Source organism: Drosophila mojavensis, unplaced genomic scaffold, assembly GCF_018153725.1.
Source record: "Drosophila mojavensis isolate 15081-1352.22 unplaced genomic scaffold, ASM1815372v1 contig_108, whole genome shotgun sequence".
NCBI classification, from domain to species: Eukaryota; Metazoa; Arthropoda; class Insecta; order Diptera; family Drosophilidae; genus Drosophila; species Drosophila mojavensis.
This window is the reverse complement of record NW_025318636.1, coordinates 1,877,352-1,898,420: the sequence shown is the minus strand read 5'-3', so window position 1 is coordinate 1,898,420 and position 21,069 is coordinate 1,877,352. Positions and strand designations below refer to the sequence as shown.

General features: G+C 36.2%; 1 protein-coding gene and 1 long non-coding RNA gene across 3 annotated transcripts; one reads left to right on the top strand and one right to left on the bottom strand.

Moving 5' to 3' along the window:
• The first annotated feature begins 6,874 nt into the window (after window positions 1-6,874).
• On the top strand, window positions 6,875-16,324 carry LOC6578227 (mitochondrial chaperone BCS1). Its single transcript, XM_002004106.4, has 2 exons — window positions 6,875-7,007; window positions 14,965-16,324. Exon 2 carries the CDS (start codon window positions 14,965-14,967, stop codon window positions 16,231-16,233), a length of 1,269 nt encoding a protein of 422 aa, XP_002004142.1. The 5' UTR covers window positions 6,875-7,007; the 3' UTR covers window positions 16,234-16,324.
• On the bottom strand, window positions 10,730-20,365 carry LOC116803878. Of its 2 annotated transcripts, XR_004363891.2 has the most exons (3): window positions 20,262-20,365; window positions 16,704-16,949; window positions 10,730-10,917 (listed from the first exon to the last, which is right to left on the bottom strand). It is a non-coding gene; the product is annotated as an uncharacterized LOC116803878 (long non-coding RNA). The 2 variants fall into 2 exon arrangements; XR_004363890.2 differs by lacking the exon at window positions 16,704-16,949.
• Window positions 20,366-21,069: the final 704 nt, after the last annotated feature.

The window sequence follows — 21,069 nt, the reverse complement described above, 5'->3', positions numbered from 1 at the left end:
CCAAGTTAGATTGATCAAAGAGGAGGTTATTAATATAAAATATGCCATACAATGGGCAAAAGTTAACGTAATAAACTCATTTTTACTAAAAAAGGCAGAAATAGATGAAATACAGAGAATCTTCAAAGCTGGTAGAATGCCTTCATTGTCTGTAGAAGAAATGCTAGAATATTCAGACGTGGCCATATTTCACAATACTACTACTTTGTTTTATGTAATAAAAATACCTAACGTAGAAGAAACTGATTATGAAAACCTAATTGTGAAACCAGTCGTAAGAAATAACGTTATCATAAATATAGAGTATAAACAAATATTGTCTCGCAAAAATGTAATGTTTGGAATTATAAAAAATTGTAAAAAATATAATAACATTAAGATTTGTTCAAAAAATAACATTGTCAACATTAGCAATAGTACATGTTTGCCTAGGCTCCTCAATGGAGAAAAGTCGCTGTGTGAGTTCAGTAACGCCGAACATGTGGAACCCATCGAAGAAGTGGCCAACGGTCTTCTGATCCTCAATAACTTTGATGGAATGGTGACATCGGCGACAACAAGTACATGGTTAAATGGCACCTATGTCATTCGCTTACCAACGAGTCCATTTCAATTGGCAACCGGACTTTCAACAACCTAGAGAGCAGCACACTGAGAGTCGGCTCCTCGATAATCCAGATGACACCAGAAGAATCGAGACGACTCCAAATTCTATCACTAAAGGCTTTGCAGGCATTACACATCAACAATACCCAAAGACTAGAAGACCTAAAACTTACGACACATGCAATATCATCCATAATATTGGTTTGCATAGTCGTGATAATCATTGTCATTGCCTTCCTCTACACAAAGAGGGCGAAAAAAATTACGTTACTATTGGACAATAGCCAAGTAAAGAAAGTAACAGAGGCACCAAGACGAACCATAGAAAACATACAGTTCAACGACATTCCCTTCTTTTAATGATCGCTTGAGGACAAGCTCAAATCAAAGGGGGAAGAGTTAACAACAAAAATATTCTTCAAGTTAAAAACAAAAATATTCTACATTGCAACAAAACCCAATGGGAATTGTTGCAACGCAAATAAAACGTAACAAGCTGATCAGACCAATAAGCCAAAACTGCTGACACAACGTCTAGCGGACTTCCTGCACACGCCAACCAGAGCTCCAGCAATTCTAAGAAGAATTGCACAACGGTTCAACAACACCACGAGTGACGCCGCTGCCAACGTCGTTGACTGAACCACAGCTCAGCTAGGGATAGAATTGATTTAAGTAATTTAGTTGCAAATTTGTTCTTGAATAAAACGGACTGCATTTAAGCAGTAAAATAACAAAACATCTTTTTTTACCGTTTAAATAAAGAAAGAACTCAACTTATATAAGTAAATATAATTAAATGATCTTAAGAGAATGCATATTGTTCTAGTTTTATGTTGGACTGAAACATTATTAATTTTTTTAAATGAAATAAACAACAAACATTTTTTGCAATGGGAAAACCCTTATTTATTCTATATATAATAAGTCAGTTATTATTTTATTATAATTTGAATTTCCAGACGATTTATTTGTTATGGTATTTATAGTGGTATTTTGTAAAATATGAAATAGTATTTTATAGTATATTTTTGAGTCCAAATTGGTATTTTTCGTTTGGTCCGGCGCGGTCACCCTGCCCAAATTGAAAAAACCCTGAACCAAAATATAAAAATTGCTAATTTTGTAATAAAATTGGTAAATTGCTAAAAAAAAATATTTAAAATTGCTAGATTTGTGGCCAATAGCATTAAAAAAAAAGTTGCAAATTTTTTAAAAAGTTGCTAGATCTAGCGACTAAATTGCTAAACTGGCAGCCCTGCATCTCGGTAGAGCGCATGAAGCGAAATGAATAGCCGAGCAAATACGAAGTGGTCTGGGAGATAACTCCCGAAAAAAAGTGTGCAAAACGCTTTACACTTCTTTTTCGGTCTATATGTTCTCTGATTAATGAGGGAAAACATGGGTTCTTGTCAGTGATGTCATTTTTTTCTGAGCAAAAAAAGCTGGATCAAGGAAAAAAAAAGCTGAAAAAAGCTCGCTTCAAGAGAAAAAGGTTGACAAAAAAGCTGATTTTAATTACATATGTATATGAATACCAAACTATAGGTATTTTAATTAAACATAAATCATATCCTTGACAAATAGACAAAGCGCTGCCTCCTGCTCAATTGTCTTTGTGGGCAATTGAACAAAAGATAATTTGTTTTTTTGCACATAGTCCTCCATTCAGCCTGCGTGCTTTTTTGTAGCCGCATGCGCTTGCAAATCACTTAATTTGGCAGTTATTGTGCATTTGCAATAACTGCAATACGCCCTTGTTGCGTCTGTGGGGTCCTTCCTTAGCCAATCCTTGAATTCTGTGGCCCGTAGCCACACATCTCGCACTTTTTGCTTATAAACTTCCTTCGGTATGATTTACTACGCAAACGAATTTCACAATGTTAGAGAAGATAACGCGCCAATATCGGTATGAATTTTTAAGAGAAGGTTAGTCGATTAAAGTAAATATCTTTACTTTATGTAAAACTAGCTGGCCCGGCAAACGTTGCATTGCCCTATCCATTATTTCTAGGTAAAAAATTGTTGAAAGCTATGTTGTTCAGGTTGGGATACACTCTGATTAATTTATTAATCGGATTTTCATTCAAGCACCTTGTGGTAAACGACATTCTTCGTTTTTTGGTCAGGTGCAAGAACAAATAATGCGGATGGTTTGCCAACACGTGAGCAAGCCACGTACAATTGACCATGAGAAAAACACGCATTTTCTAGATTGAGGCCACAAATAGTCAAAGATTGGCCCTGTGATTTGTTGATCGTAAAAATTGTATTTTAGAACCCCTAATAGGTTTACGACTTTTACAGCCACTCTCTACTAAATTAAGAGTGATAACTTTTTTGTGTACCAAAAGCAAACAGAATGAAATGTATATAAAGTTAAAATGAAAACAATGATTTTACCATTCAATGGATTAATCATTTTGATATTAAAGTGATATCCATCGTCTCCTTGCCAAAACATCAGCGGGTATTGTAAAGCGTCATAAGAACGGTGCGTTTCAGATATTCTTTGTAGTTGCCCAGTACTGCGTCGTGTAAGCACAATATCGCATGCTTCCAAGCTTTCACAAACAACCTGGATTGCCACTTCATCGATTGTTGGAGCATTAAATCTGCGTTCATGTCTTCCAGCTGGTCTTTTATCTGCTCTGATTACTGCTTTATAGTCATCTCTTGGCATGCACTCTAAAGCAGTCTTGAACAGATTGACCAATGCATGATGTTCGTGAAGCATTTGCTGCAAATCTTGGAGAATTGCTCTTTTCATAGCTGTGTTGATTTCTTGACGCCGGTCAAGTTGTTCTTCCATATTGCCCATGAAGTATATTTGCAAGAATTAGTGCTGTGCATCTTCAATAGGTTGCAATGATCCAATGCGATGGCAAATCTGGCCTTGAATCTTTAAATTCAAAGCCATAGTTATAGTTAGATTTACAAACATCTATACAGAAATCTAACAAACTACATCATTCCAAATTTTTTTTTTTTTTTTACAATCCTAGAAAATAAAATTTTTAACGTATTACCTTAAATGTCGGATTATATCCGTCTCCAATAATTTCCACCCCAAATGTCATTTGGAAACAGGCATTGTATTTTTAAGGGTTCGCTAGAAAATGTCGTGATTCTAGTGTTTCGCCATAAAGCAGGGAACGCAATAGCTCTAGTGGCGGGACCACTAATAGCAATAATTTACAATCATAGAAAATAAAATTTTTAACGTAAATTACCTTAAATGTCGGATTATATCCGTCTCCAATAATTTCCACCCCAAATGTCATTTGGAAACAGGCATTGTATTTTTGAGTGTTCGCTAGAAAATGTCGTGATTCTAGTGTATCGCCATAAAGCAGGGAACGCAATGGCTCTGGTGGCGGGACCACTAACAGCAATGTCACTTTACCACTAAGGCAGCACAAACCGGGCGTTTCACCAGCAAACTTCAATGGGCCACAATGCTGGTAAACAACGTCCATTGGACCAATGCAAACTAACTTTTTTTATGGACGTACGATCTTCATGAAACTTTCAGATTATGATTATGACATGGATATGCATGTAATTGCCAAAGCACAAGTCTCTAGTATTTGAAATACGCTTTTTACAGAAGTGATGGTGAGGGGGTGAATTTAAGGGTGGGGGGTAAATTTTAACAAAAACTGAAATTGTATAAATTGCATATAGGCATACATTAAAAATTTGGAGCAATAATCTAGCAATAAAGGTGTAGAAGATATAATTTTATAACTGGTTTTCGATAATGTTTTTTATCGATAAAAAAAGATCGGGATGAGTTATCGATTTTTAATGATAAACTTGATATGCGCGCTGTAATTACGAACATTTTAAAAAAAATTTGAAGTCTCTAGCTCTTATATCTTCGGAAATCGACGCGTTCAAACATACGGACAGACGGACAGACAGACGGACAGGGCCAAATCAACTCAGCTCGTCGCCCTGATCAAGAATATATATACTTTGTGGGGTCTGCCACGCCTCCTTCTGCCTGTTACATACAACATACAAAACCATTATACCCTGATTTCCCATTGAAAATGGGTTCAGGGTATAAAAAGCCAAATCTGACGGCAAAAAAGCGGAAATGACATTACTTGTTACGTATTTGAGAGACCAGAGAGCATTGAGAGAGAGAGAGGGAGCAAGGGAAACATTCAGCGTAGAGGGATCTTTTTAATTTTAAAGAATTGACCTTCAAAATTCACAAAAAATTTTTCCCATCTAATTGGAGTATTAGCAACTAAGGAATAAACTAATCTTCTTAATATTTCACCATAAATTTTTGGACTTTATGCCGCTTATCACGGAAAATCGCCCATTGCGCAGTGGCGTAATTTAATAAATGTGCTCTTATACGGTCAAAAACAACGCCAAGAGCATTGCTGTCATAATTTTTCGAGCAAATAGAGCCAGATTGGCAAAAAAAAAGAAGCTAAAAGAAGCTAAATTCAAGAAAGAATAAGCCAAAATAAAAGCTGGGTTTAAAAAACACTATTCTTTATTAAATTCATTTATGATCATTCATTTGTTTTTAATTGTTTGATTCCTTTAACTATAGACAAGGAATCTCCACTTTCAAGAGAAATATTAAAATCAGGAATGTCGAAATCATCACTCCACTCTCAACAGAGATATTTAATAACGACACCTAAACACCATTAACGTTGAAATTATAGATATACATGCAAATACATATGTATAAGTTAAGCGCTCCCACATTAGAGTACTAGTGATTAGGGACGCTGTGTTGGGTTCTTGTGAATATATAACAACTTTGTGTTCAATGAAATAATATATTTCATATAATTTGGAACAATAGGTCTGAACTCTCTCTAGTCCGAATATAAACTGAACTAAATCTGTTCAACTGGTTAGGTTCTCCCCTTGAATGTTTGACTGGACTCTCCAGCCTCCTTAGATTGTCGAAAGTCTTAACTTATATATTATAAAACTCAATCTTTTAAAGAGAGGTCAGGTGCTTAATAAATAATTGTTATTTACTAGAGCTTGCAAATGAGAGTTGATCGTTTTTTCGTTTATTCTCTTCCTCGCATCATAACCAAAAAAATTGTGCAAACACGTCTCGCTCTGAGCGTCACTCTCTGTTTTCTTTAGCATCTGTTTCGCTCAGATGCAATGCAATAACTCATTCGTGTGACGCTCTCCCATGAGTGTCGCGTAAAACTAACACGATTTTCCCTCACACAAAGCCTCTCAGCAAAAAACACTTTGACTAAAAAACTCAGCAGAAAATGTTTTTGCCTTCGTGTGCATGTAAATACACGCATACATACATACAAAAAGAACGCAGCAATCGCGCGTGATTACCCATACAAACGCAACTTACCGTTGCTTCATTTAACTCAAGCAAACGATCAGTGTTTAACTTGAGGAAACGAAAACAGAAACAACTGTCTCCCTCAGAGCGCGAGAGAGCTAAGCCAGACGCGACAAAAACAGTTTCTGTCTGAGTTTTTTTGACTGTGTCAGTGAAAGACACTTTTTTGCAGACAACGAAAAAGTGTTAACAGTTATTTGCGAGCTATGTTATTTACCGACCCGCTTTGTCACTTTTTTTGTCCAAAGCCAAAATAAATTTAACGTTTCCAATCTTATTTCTAAGAACCTCAAGAAAATGAGGAGCCAACGCATGTTTAATTATGTTGTACATTTAGTACGGCGTAGACTAAATCGCTAAACGCTCATGCTGTCGCATAATTTTGTTTGGCAGAGAATACCTAGGTTGTTGATGGGAGCAATTAATGTGTGATTTGCCACATAGAGGTATCTCTTGCACAAAGTGCTATCTCTTGCTCTGTGGTTTTTGTTGGAGTTTGCCCAAAATCAATTTTTACTTTCTGTATCCATCCAATTCGTGCACATTTGTTTTCTTTGTTAACAAACAAGACCTGTAGCTCATACCACGAAATGATTTCGATAGATTGTATGATATAAAATCATGTATCGATAGTTGTATTCATGATTTTTAGTGTTGACAGAGATAAAAACAAAATAAATCAAAATAAATAAATGAAAATTAAATAAAGCTAAAATAGAGCTAAATTAATTTTTTAAAGCCAGAATTCCCGCAGGCCGCCGTTTTCGAATTTTTCCCGCAATGGAACTTCAAATAAAGCCAGATCTGACGGGAAAAAAGCTTAAATGCCAGGGCTGTCATTAACCATTTTGTCGATATATCGATACTGAGAAACCATATCGATGTTTTTTCAAAATTCGAAAATATCGTCTATAACGATACTGATCCGATCATTTTGAAGCACTATTACTTAATCGTGGACATGCGTACATTTGAAGATAAATAATAAATTTAATGAATAATATTACATAGTATCTGCCAGATACTATCTGGCCCTAACAAGGTAATTAAATATTAGTTAAATGTGAAATATGATATGTGCATATCCATACGTACATACATATGACTTTATGAACTGCAAAGGAAAGGAACATCCTGGTTTATTATACACTGGGCAGAAATAAATTTATATATCATAAAGTATTTTGTTTTAAAATTTCAACTTTTTAGTTAACTAGACTAAAGGGAAAAAAATTACATGCAGTCGGCTATTAATTATTTATTTGTCGTGCTAAGTCACTAAGTAACATACATACATAAGTGAAAATTTGTACGACCTCTTGCTATGTTGGTAAAAATAAAACAAAACTAATGTCGCTGACACAGTGATTATGTTCATATGTAATCTTCAAATAGGTACCGTTCGCTCAAAATCGTACAGCCCGTGTTTTTGGAAAAATTTTTTAAACTAATAGTAGTAAAGTGTGTTTTAGTAATTCGTTGGGCCCCCTTTGCTTTTTTGAGTGCCTCAATCCTTTTTGGCATCGAATCAACCAACTTTTTGCAGGTTTCGGCACTGATTTTATTTCGAATTTTTTGCTCAAGGATATGCCAAAGATGTTCGATAAAGCGCCCATGTCTTGGCATTCAAGGAGGTATGGGATCGTTGTCTGCATAGAGCTTAAAAGTAGACCGAATCCCGAATTTTTCGGCACGTGGTATTAAATTCGACTTAAGGATGTTTTTATATCCATATTGGTTCAAAGTTCCATCGATAAAAGCCAAATTACCGACTCCACTTGGCGACATACACCTCATACCATTACTGACCCACCGCTATGTTTCACAGTTGGACGCAAATTGGCTACATTCATCTCTTTATTTGGCTTTCTTCACACAGTGTGCTTGCCATCAGATGCAAAGATGTTGGATTTCGACTCATCTGAAAAAATAACGTCATATCAAAACTCCCTCGACTTAGATTGGTACTCCTTCGCAAAGTGTACGTGCTTCTGCCGGTTTCTCTTATTTATGTATGGCTTGTTGCGAGCAATTCGGCCATGATAACCGTTGCTACGAAGTACCCGTCTAACTGTTGAATCACTGATGTCCTTTTGTAAATATATTTTTAGCTCGTTCTTTATTTTTGAGGCGGGTTTGAAAGGATTGTTTTTTATTTGTCGTATTATCCACCTTTCATCATTTGCTGTCAGCTGCCTATTCGATTGAGCTCGGACTTTATTCAAAACTGCATTACCTTTTTTGTTCCCTTTAATGATGTACTGTATAGTGCTTCGAGGTCTGTTAAGTATATCTGATATTTCAGCATAGCTTTATCCATTATTATGATGAAAAATCGCGAGTTTCCACTCCTCACGGGATGTTTGGTTCATTTAAAAAAAAATTTACTCCAAATCTATGTAAAACATCAGCAAATCACGCATACATACATGTATAAATTTCTTAGCTACCCGCTTCAAATGCCTATTCGCCACACCCCAAGGCGTGGATTGTCGTGGCTCGAACACCGCTGAAAACTTTTAATGGTTATACTCATTCACGAAAGTGAATCAGTATATTGGTTTTGTGCAATGTCCGTCTTGCTGTCCGTCCGTCTGTCCGTATGAACGCAATCTATTTCGGCGCTATTGAAGCTAGAGACTTGAAATTTGGAACACATACTCCTGTATATCTCCGATTTATAAAGTGTTAAAATTTTCCCGATCCGCCCACTAGGGGCGTGGCAAATCGGAAAATGCATTTTCCGATATACCAGAAATCATGTTTGTTGAAGAGCTAGAAAGCTGAAATTTGGTATGTAGGTCCGCGTTGACCACCCAAGATCACGAGCTATGGCGGATATATCTGCGCCCATTGGGGGCGTGGCAAATCGGATAAAACTGTATCTCCTAAAGTTGTAAACCTAGAATGCTGAAATTTTGCACGTCAGCTAATGGTATGATTCTATAAAGTCTGAAGATAAAATTATAAGTTTATGCCCAGTGGGGACGTGGCAAATCGGAGCTGAAGATATAGTGATTTTTTAAATTCTCCTATATTTTGGACACTATTGATGGCAGAGACCTCAAATTTTGTATATATACTCGGACTGATCACCCAAGACCAAAAAGTTTTGTCGGATATATGTCCGCCCACAGGGGGCGTGGCAAACCACAAAAGTTTATATCTCCTAAAGTATAATAGCTAGAAGCTTTAAATTTAGATAGTTGAGTTACTGGTAGCCTCCTCAATCGATTCCCCAAAAATAATTTTTACGCCTCTTTAGGGGCGTGGCATATCGAAAAATACCCTGTAATTTTCACATTTTTTGAGGTTAAGCATTCAAACTTTGCAGTTAGGGTACCGTTATCTCTTTCTAAAAACTGACCAAAAATGAGGTGTCTACGCCCAGTAGGGGCGTGGCAAATCGGAAAAACCTGTATATTCTACAGTATTAGAGCGAAACTTAACTACTAAATTGTTGATGGGATGTGAATGAGTATTCCGCAGTCGGTAACGCCCGACTGCAACGTTCTTACTTGTTTTAAATGTGAAAATGACATGCCACGCCCCTAAAGAGGCGCAAAAGGGTTACCAGTAACTCACGCCCCCTGCAGGCGGAGATATATTCATCATAGCTCTTTGGACTTGGGTAGTCAACCCGCGTGTATACAGGTATCGTTCGTACGTTCCAGAAGAATTGCGCGTTATATAATTCCGCGTTATTTAAAAATAGTCTTCATATAAATTTGGGGATTATGTTCCAATAGGTTTTTTTTTATACCCTGAACCCATTTTCAATGGGAAATCAGGATATAATGGTTTTGTTGAAATGTATGTAACAGGCAGAAGGCGTGGCAGACCCCACAAAGTATATATATTCTTGATCAGGGCGACGAGCTCAGTTGATTTGGCCCTGTCCGTCTGTCTGTCCGCCTGTCCGTATGTATGAACGCGTCGATTTCAGAAGATATAAGAGCTAGAGACTTCAATTTTTTTTTTAATGTCCGTAATTACAGCGCGGATATCAAGTTTATCATTAAAAATCGATAACTCATCCCGATTTTTATCGATAAAAAACCTTATCGAAAACCAGTTATAAAATTATATCTTCTACACCTTTATTGCTAGAGTCTCCAAATTTTTAATGTATGCTTACATGCAATTTATACAATTTCGGTTTTTGTTAAAATTAACCCCCCACCTCTAAATTCACCCCCTCACCCTCACTTTTGTAAAAAGCGTATTTCAAACACTAGAAACTTGTGCTTTGGCAATTACATGCATATTCATGTTATAATCATAATCTGAAAGTTTCATAAAGATCGTACGTCCATAAAAAAAGTTATTAAACAATTAAGTTCTCATAGTAAGCGCACACTGCGGCCCATGCGTGTTTATGCGTGGGTGCTTGTGTGTGTATGTGTTTGTGTATGTGTGTGTATCTGTTTGTGTATGTGTGTGCGTGTTTCTTGTGAAAGCTGAAAGACGCGAAAAATTATTAAAATATTTATTGTTCCAAGGGTTCAGGGGATCTCGTAGTCGAGCAGTCTCGACTAGAGCTTTCTTACTTGTTTTTTTTTTTTAATAAAATACATACATACAAAATAACAGATGCACATATATTTCAACTCAATACTAAAGTTCAGACTTTCTTATACAGTTAAAAACACAATATATGAATAATAATAAGACATATGTATGTAAATACATATTTAAAAATTCAAAAAACAAAATTTAAATAGTTATGACCACACTAAAAAATTTAAAACAAACTAAAACAAATTAAAGGTTTATTAAAAACTTTATTGTTATTCTTCAAACTGCATTTGGTAAATAATCTGTTTCACTGTCTTCAAATATCTTTGCACGTGGGCGTTTTGGGGGACCAATAGCATCATCAGAAGGTATTTCTTCAACATAGTTTTCGCTATTGGATAATGGTTCTTCTACTGGTTTTATAATTACAAAATCTGCAAATAAAATGCAAATTAGGGTTACCAGATTTTATAATTATGAATTTTCCCCTTTGCGTTATATAAGCCTAAATTTCGCGTTGTACTGAAACCTAATTTTTCCAAATCGCGTTATATCGAAACCGCGTTGTATAAGACCGCGTTATACAAGGGATGCCTGTATACCAAATTTTAGGTCGCTAGCATCGATAGTGCCTAAAATATTGCAGAATTTAAAAAATCCCTATATCTTTTGGTCCGATTTTCCACGCCCCTGTGGGCGGAGACATATAATTTTTCATCAATCTTTATAGAATCGTAACATTAGTTTACAGTTTTATCTGATTTGCCACACCCCCAATGGGCGTAGGTATATCCACCATAGCTTGGTCTTGGGTGGTCAACACGAATTTATATACCAAATTTCAGCTTTCTAGCTTTCTTCAACTAATATGAATTCCTAGTGGGAGGATCTGGAAAACTAACATTAAATCGGAGATATACACGAGTCTCTAGTTTCAATAGGGGCGAAATAAATTACGTTCATACGGACAGACGGACAGACAGACTGACGGACGGACAAGACGGACTTTGTACAGACCAATATACTCATTTCACTTTCGTGATATGTTAACGAAAACATTCGCTATGCGTACCAACGCTTTCATACCCTTTCTACAAATGGCGAAAAAACGAAGGGCAATGTAATTTTGTTATACAATATCTGTATATGTATAATTAATATTAGAAACATTATTTTATTTATATTGTCAGGTTTAGTTAGAAAGTTAATGTCATAAAACCGCTAACGTTCAGAATGAGAATGGCAAACCCTTTCAAGAGTTCGGTAAACTCTCTAAAGGGAGAGGGAGAGTAATACGTTCTTTTCGCTTGAGCGCTCGTAGCGCACTGATCTTGGCGTGAGACTTTTTTCTCTTCTCGAGCCTCAAGCAACGGAGCCGAGCAAATACGAAGGGTTGACACGAAGATAAATACATGCAACAACTCGAATGACTCGACGCCTGTATGCTTTGCTTAACTTTTGTATTCCCCTTTAGGTCTTATTCATTCTCACTCATTCTACTGAAGGCAGTGAGAACTCCTATGCGAAATTTTGCATGTCCCATGTTTTATGACAAATGTTTTATGTCCCTCACTCAGTCTCAATTCGAGTGAACTCTATTTTGCTATGTTATGAGTGTGGCCTTGCAGGCCTCTAATATGTAGTCCACAACGCTCGTACCTTAGAAGGCTTGGTTGGAGATGAAACAGTGTATACTTCGGTTTGTGATTTATTTAATTTTGGAGTATCGGCCATCGTTACATACTCTGTCGATTGCTCGTTATGATTCTTGAAAACATTTGAATTCAATTATATATGATTGGCTGAATAACTATTCAGATGCTTTATATGTACACTGCGCGTCATCAGGTTAGCGCCCCTTTACACTCAATCTCAAAGCTGAATAAAAGCTAAACCATCAGAGCTTCATCTTTAAATTTGTTTGTATTATACTTCATATATTTCTCTTTAAAATAAAAAAAAAAACAATGGCTACTGTAATTTAACGAAAATTTGGTCATCAGATTAGCGCCCCCTGCGTTAAATTCAATTTACTTAAGTTAATGACCAAAAATAACACTTGTATTTTAAGCTATTATTATTTTTAAGTAATATTAGTAGTGCGTAGTGCCGTTTTTTGTTTGAACTTACTTCAAAAATTCGATTAGTAATGGAATTATAAAGTTGTTCAATATTATTCAAGGACATGGCTGACCAAGCGTGTTCAGTACCTTCGATTAACTCTGTCTTTGTACTATAATGCTTTCCGGACTCATATACTTTTCTGACCAACCATCCCCAGACGTTTCCAATGATATTAAGGTCGACTGAGTATAGTGGCCACTCCATGAGATCAATTTTTTGCCCCTGAATCCAGGACTTCACAGATCGGGCGGTCTGAATTGGAGCATTATCATGCTGGAAAATCTAATGCCAGTTTTCAGACAGGTTATAGAAATGCGGAACAGCAGTTTTAAACACGGTGTTATAGTCCTGTGCGTTCATGCGCGATGTCAAAAATTGAAGCTTGCATATATAATAATTATAGCCATCAGTTCCTTCCAAATTCAATTTTTCTCATAAGAAAAGACAACATGCTGCCATTGATTAGACCACGTCATGCTCGGCCGGGCAAAATTAATGCGTATTTCTTTTCTCAACATATCGACTGGTGTATTTTTTTTTTATTTCTGTATCTTTAAGTATTAACTTTCTTAATTACTCTTTGGACCGTTGATAAGCTCGTCCTAACACCGATTTTACCCCTAATCTTGGTGGTCGATTCGTGGGAATTCGAAGCTTCCCGAACTAATTCTCTTCTATTTCCTTGTGAAATCACTTGATTATTACCGCTTATATAGTTTTTTCCATAGTTTTCCCTATTTGTAAGCAAATTGGCAATTAGTTTTCTGTTTTTTCCTGTTTTTTCAGCAATTTTATGGTAGCATAGTCCACATTTAAATAAGCCTCAATCTTTGATTTTCAACCAAAGATAAAGCTGTTTCTTTACCCATACTATAAATATATTGAATACTTTGAGCTTCACAAAAAATTTGGTGAGTCTAATTGCCAAAATCAGCTAGATAATTACAATTGCGCTTGGGGGCGCTAATCTGATGACGTAAAATAAGTGCACGCATTCTTTGCGAAAATAAAGAAGAATAGAAAATAAAACATAGCGGGTTTTCACTCGCGTTTTTTTTTTTGGTATGAGAGACATCTCATATGATGATAATGCAATCAAAACAAAAACAAGTACGAACGTTGCACTCGGGCGTTACCGACTGCGGAATACTCATTCACATCCCATCAACAATTTAGTAGTTAAGTTTCTCTCTAATACTGTAGAATATACAGGTTTTTCTGATTTTCCACGCCCCTACTGGGCGCAGAAACTTCATTTTTGGTCAGTTCTTAGAACGTGATAACGGTACCCTAACTGCAAAGTTTGAATGCTTACGTTAAAAAATGTGAAAATTACAGGGTATTTTTCGATATGCCACGCCCCTAAAGAGGCGTAAAAATTATTTTTGGGTCATCGATAGAGGAGGTTACTGGTAACTTAATTATCTAAATTTAAATAGCTTCTAGCTATTGTACTTTAGGTGATATAAACTTTAGCGGTTCGTCACGCCCCCTATGAGCGGACATATATCCGAAAAAGCTTTTTGGTCTTGGGTGATCAGCCCGAGTATAAATACAAAACTTGAGGTCTCTGGCATCAATAGTGTAAAAAATAGAGCAGAATTTAAAATATCACTATATCTTCAGGTCCGACTTGCCACGCCCCTGATGGGCGTAGACTTATAATTTATAGAATCATAACATTAGCTGACGTGCAAAATTTCAGCATTCTAGGTTTACAACTTTAGGAGATACAGTTTTATCCGATTTGCCACGCCCCCAATGGGCGGAGATAGCCATAGCTCATGATGTTGGGTGGTCGACGCGGACCTAGCTCTAGCTAGCTCTTCAACTAACATGATTTCTGGTATATCGGAAAATGCATTTTCCGATTTTCCACGCCCCTAGTGGGCGGAAAATTTTAACACTTTATGAATCGGAGATATACACGAGTATGTGTTCCGAATTTCAAGTCTCTAGCTTCAATAGCGCCGAAATAGATTGCGTTCATACGGACAGACGGACAGCAAGACGTATATTGCACAAAACCAATATACTGATTCACTTTCGTGAATGAGTATAACTAAGAAGTTGTGTGCAATAAGCACAGAGAAAAACGTTAAGGAAATTAGTGTAAGGGGGGCGCTAACCTGATGACGCGTAGTGTATGTATGTATTTTAGCCTTAATTCAGTATATTAGGTATGATTGATGTGTATGCTAGGTTATCCGTTAGGGTGTCGATAGGGGATCAATGTCACCAACAACCGCCTCATCTACATTTTATAATCTGTTCTATCTTACTAAACTAATATTAAAAAAAAATAAATATCCAAATAATAATAATATATATACAAATAATATATTTTTTCGTTTAAGATGACCTTGACGGAATTAATTTCTAATCTTTCGACAAACCCATATTTCGGCGCCGGATTTGGTTTATTTGGAGTTGGTGCAAGCGCAGCAATACTTAGAAAAGGTTTACAAGGAGCCGTAGTGTTATTTCGCCGACACTTAATGATTACGTTAGAAGTACCATGTAGAGATAAATCTTACCAATGGCTACTAAAATGGATAACCATCAGAGGTGCTAAAAAAACACAGCATTTAAGTGTAGAAACATCTTTTTTACAAAATGATAATGGTCAGGTCAAAACAAGTTACGAGTTCATACCTAGTATAGGCAAACATTTATTTCAATATAAAAATAATTGGATTCAAGTTGAGAGGACACGAGAACAACAAACGTTAGATTTACACATGGGCGTGCCTTGGGAAACGGTAACGTTGACAGCGTTTGGTAATAATAAAAAAATATATTTTGATATCTTAGAAGAAGCTCGTGAACTAGCTTTACAGGCTACTGAGGGAAAAACACTGATGTACACAGCAATAGGTTCTGAGTGGAGACCCTTTGGACAACCAAGAAGACGTAGACCTACATCTTCAGTGGTATTGGATTTTGGGATATCTGAAAAAATTATTGCTGATTGCAATGATTTTATTCGAAATTCATTATGGTATACACATAGAGGAATCCCTTACCGTAGAGGTTATCTTTTATATGGACCTCCAGGTTGTGGTAAATCAAGCTTTATTACTGCGTTAGCGGGGGAGTTAGAATATGGAATATGTTTACTTAATTTATCAGAAAGGGGACTTACTGATGATCGATTAAATCATCTTTTAAATGTTGCTCCTGAGCAAACAATAATTTTACTTGAAGACATTGATGCTGCATTTGTTTCTCGGGAATCTACACTGCAACAAAAATCTGCGTATGATGGTTTGAACAGAATAACGTTTAGTGGATTGCTGAATTGCTTAGATGGTGTAGCATCAACTGAAGCTCGGATTGTTTTTATGACAACAAATTATCTAGATCGCTTAGACCCCGCGTTGATTCGTCCTGGTCGAATTGATATAAAGGAGTACATAGGATATTGCAGTCAATATCAGCTTGAAGAAATGTTTAAAAAATTTTTTGGGGATACTGAAGTTTTAAATTCTGTGATTTTTGCAAAAAAAGTTATCGCCTCATCTCGATCAGTTAGTCCAGCTCAAATCCAAGGTTTTTTCATGAAACATAAATCTTCACCACCCCAACACGTAATAGATTGTTGTCATGACATTTGGGAAGATTAGATTATAAGTTATAGTAGTAAAAGGAAATGTAATTGTATTTAAATTGATTGTCAAGCGGACAACATAATAATAAACAATAATATATATTAAAGCTAAAAATATAAATTAATGTATGGTCCATGAATATTGGGTCTAGCCACCAGCGAGCCAATTTTTCGACGAAAATTCAATTTTTTCATGGAAAGTAAACCTTTTTTAATTAAAAGACTTGAATATTATATACTTTGACTAAGACGAATCAAAAAAATTTAATTGTTTTGATGCATCCGTGAAATTTTGCCAGCCCGCGGGAAAATTTTTGTTTACTTGCGAGCGTGACAAAATTTTTGTGGTTTAACCAATTTTCACTAAAATTATGGAAAAGATACACCATGGTATGAATATGTGTATTAAAAAGATTTTGCTCATGTTTGTTAATGTGTTTTTTGTGTGCGTTCATTTGTGCTGTCCAAAAGTAGAAAAAAGCTAACCTGCTAGTCCGTCTGTAATTTTGTGCCAAGTTGTGCCAAAAGTAATTTTGTGTTATTATAGTGGAAGGTGTATATAAACTAATCCATAAAAGCTCTTTTGCTCCTTTTTGCTCCGTTGTGTAAAATCCCTAATATTGTAGCTGTAGTTGAGTTCACTTATGAGCAGTTGCTTGAGATCTACATGCAAAACAATCGTAGTGCATCTGCCGTTTCGAGTTGGATCTATGATGAGCTGAAAGAATTTGACTTAAATATGGAGAAAAGGATGAAATTAACACTAAAGTGAGAAGCTTTCACATTTACATACAAAACAAGTAAGAAAACTCTAGTCGAGAGTGCTCGACTAGATACTACCCTGAACCCAACAAATAAAAATGGCCATTTAGTATGGCTGAAATTTGAATTTCGATGTATTTAAAAATATAAATAAAATACCAAACTCATTTAATAAAATATAAAAATATTTTGAAACAATTAAAAAAAAGTTAACATCAGTTGCACCGATCGGGATTCGAACCACGACTTCTCGATCGAGCGTCATGCAGCTAACACACTAGGCCACCTCACTCCTGCTAGTGGCGTTGGCAAAACTCAAATAGATTCACTGCTGCAGCGCCATCTACCAAAACTAAACGAAACTAACTGCTGATGTGATTCTAAGAATCTGCTAGAATAACCAAACTATTAAAAACGCACATAAAGTATAGTTAAAATTTCAATTTCGGTGTATTTAGAAATATAAATTAAATAGAAAACTCATGTATGAAAATATAAAAATATTTTGAAACAATTAAAAAAAATTAACATCAGTTGCATCGATCGGGATTCGAACCGCGACTTCTCGATCAATAAAATATAAATTAAATAGAAAACTCATGTATGAAAATATAAAAATATTTTGAAACAATTAAAAAAAATTAACATCAGTTGCATCGATCGGGATTCGAACCGCGACTTCTCGATCAAGCGTCATGCAGCTAACACACTAGGCCACCCGACTCCTGCTAGTGGCGCAGGCAAAACTCAAATAGGTTCACTGCTGCTGCGCCATCAACCAAAACTAAACGAAACTAACAGCTGATGTGATTCAACGAATATTTCTAGAAGAAGTTTGAATGTATGTGTGCACACGCATACGATGCTGTTGTAGCTGCTGCACGTGCGATTGTTAATTGGCCAAATATTTGATTATTATACTCATTCACGAAAGTGAATCAGTATATTGGTTTTGTGCAATGTCCGTCTTGCTGTCCGTCCGTCTGTCCGTCCGTCCGTCTGTCCGTATGAACGCAATCTATTTCGGCGCTATTGAAGCTAGAGACTTGAAATTTGGAACACATACTCGTGTATATCTCCGATTTATAAAGTGTTAAAATTTTCCCGATCCGCCCACTAGGGGCGTGGCAAATCGGAAAATGCATTTTCCGATATACCAGAAATTATGTTAGTTAAAGAGCTAGAAAGCTGAAATTTGGTATGTAGGTCCGCGTTGACCACCCAAGATCACGAGCTATGGCGGATATATCTACGCCCAGTTGGGGCGTGGCAAATCGGAAAAACCTGTATATTCTACAGTATTAGAGCGAAACTTAGCTACTAAATTGTTGATGGGATGTGAATGAGTATTCCGCAGTCGGTAACGCCCGACTGCAACGTTCTTACTTGTTTTTTATTAATTTTTGACTGAACGGAATTTAATGAAACTTTCAGCATATGATCTACATATTATATTGAATATTTGAGAAATTAAAAAAAAAAAAAATCATTCACAATTAACTATAGTGGCACCTGATTTGAACTTGAATGTTTTTACTCGATAAAAACATAACGGGATGATTTATCGAATTATAAAAGCAAACTCGACGTCCACGCTGTATATACGGTCATTTTAAAAAAAAATTCAAATCTCTAGCTCTTATATCTTCGGAAATCGACGCGTTCAAACATACGGACAGACGGACAGACAGACAGACGGACAGGGCCAAATCGACTCAGCTCGTCGCCCTGATCAAGAATATATATACTTTGTGGAGTCTGCCACGCCTCCTTCTGCCTGTTACATACATTTCAACAAAACCATTATACCCTGATTTCCCATTTTCAATGGGTTCAGGGTATAAAAACTTGGTAAAATGCAATAGAAATATGCCCAGATTTAAAGCAAAGCATACCAAATGGCTACTGTCCAAAATGGCTATAACAGTAAGCTCATTGATGTCTTCAAATTCAAAGCCGCCAACATCAAGACCGGTTGGACGCCCACCCGTTGAATATGTTAACGCCGGGCCTCGTCAGAGTGACCCCAATAAGGCTAGAAAAACTCTGTTTACTCAGAAAAATGACTCGGTTTCACTAACGGAGGATGAAGCTTTAGCATATTTGCTTGAAAATTCATTGACTAAAAGTCAATACAACAGCTTTCGTGAGCTTAGCATTTCCCGATCTTGCGAACTTTTTCCTGCTTACAACAAAGTGAGAGAAGCTAAGTCAAGATGTAGACATTTTGATATTAATGTAACCCAGTCAGTAGGTGAATTCCCGCTGCAAAGTCTTCTAGACCACACTAGTTTCCGTATAATTCAAATGCAAAAAGATTTATTTGAGCAGCTTGGCAATACTTTAAGTCTGACCCTTATTGCAAGCTATGAGCAACACTCTCTTAGATGTGATTCATTGCTTTCCGACGACTCGTTTTTTGCAACAACTAAAAATGGCAAGTGAGAGATGAAAATGGAAAAAACGAAATGGCGAAACAAAAAAAGACGATTCAGATGCAGATGTGGAAAGCTATGGGTCTACATGTGGATAAACCTAAGCAGAATGGCAATCAAAATACTAACGACGGCAATACAACAAGGAGGGCGTTTGCACAACCTAAGCTACTGCTGAAATCTTAGGTCTTGATGAATTTCTCATTGCATGTTTTAAGAATATTTTAATTTCTATTTCTTGCCACCTACCAATTGATCCAACAAAATTTAAAAAATATTGTCAGAAAACCATAACACTATATATGTCCTTATATCCATGTTTTCCAATGTTGGCAACAGTCCATAAAGTGTTAATTCATGGATACCAAATAATAGAAGCATCAATCCTTCCATTAGGTGTTCTTGGCGAGAACGCCTCAGAGGCTCGCAACAAATATTATAAGAGTGACAGTTGGTTACATGCTCGAAAGAGTACACGGCAGAACAATATGACAGCAATGGATTCCTCAGATCCTCTTGTGTCGAGCATCTATCTGACAAAAAGATTGGGTCAGCAAAACAAACCACCCCTACCAGCAGACGTAATCCACCTTTTGGAATCACCAAACTCGCCATATTTTTTGTAGCATGGGCAATAATAATAATGTTCCCGTTCTTGATGCTGAAAATCCGTTTTCAATAGAAATTGATATAGAAGACGACTTTTAGGAACATTTTTATATGTAAAATACTTATGGTATACTTATATTTTACTATTTATACTTTGCTTATTAATATTAAGTTTAATTGTTAAAAAATGAATTAAAAACATTTGTTGAATTTAACGAGTGCTAGCATTATTAATTACCGTACAAGTATCAATAAGAGGAAACCAATCTCATATGGGCGGCTAGGGAAGGCGTGGTCAGATTAGTCTGAAACGTAGATATATTTTTATGTGTATCGACACTATCATATTTTCGTCGAAAAATCGGCTCGCTGGCCCACAGTGCAGTGCCTGAATCCATATACAATTTTGCAAATTTAGGGCTAGTATTTAAACTATTACAAAAATTAATTAAATAATTAAATCGCAGCGCTCTGACTTTGTCGTGCCATATTTTGACTGTCCGAACTTGTAGATTCGGAGCCAAGCAAATACGAAGTTACCAATCCCTTTTGGTTATCTTTCCTGCGTAGAAAAAATTTACTCTGCTCGGGGCTGCCAACTTAGCCTTTTACTGGCCAGATCTGGCCTTTTTAAACTGCCAATTGCAGGAAAAATTGTAATCTAGCTGCTGCACAGTTGGCGAAATGGCTGATTTAGCTCCGATTAATTCAAATTTAAAGCAAATCTACGTGCCAATTTCGTTTTTGATAGACTAAAAACATTAATCGCTTCGATTTTCTCTTAATATTCGCACAGCTGTGAAGCTTAGAAGACAACATATGTTTCATTGGCTTTTGCTATCAGCTTTCCCGCGAATTCAGGTTGAATCTACAATCTACATTTAGATGACTAACTAAAGTAACAAGTGCACTTCCCATTACTTTTATAGGTATTTTTATACCCTGAACCCATTGAAAATGGGAAATCAGGGTATAATGGTTTTGTTAAAAGTATGTAACAGGCAAAAGGAGGCGTGGCAGACTCCACAAAGTATATATATTCTTGA

Coding starts and splice junctions, on each gene's coding strand:
- LOC6578227 (XM_002004106.4), top strand. CDS start 14,965: ATGACCTTGACGGAATTAATTTCTAATCTTTCGACAAACCCATATTTC.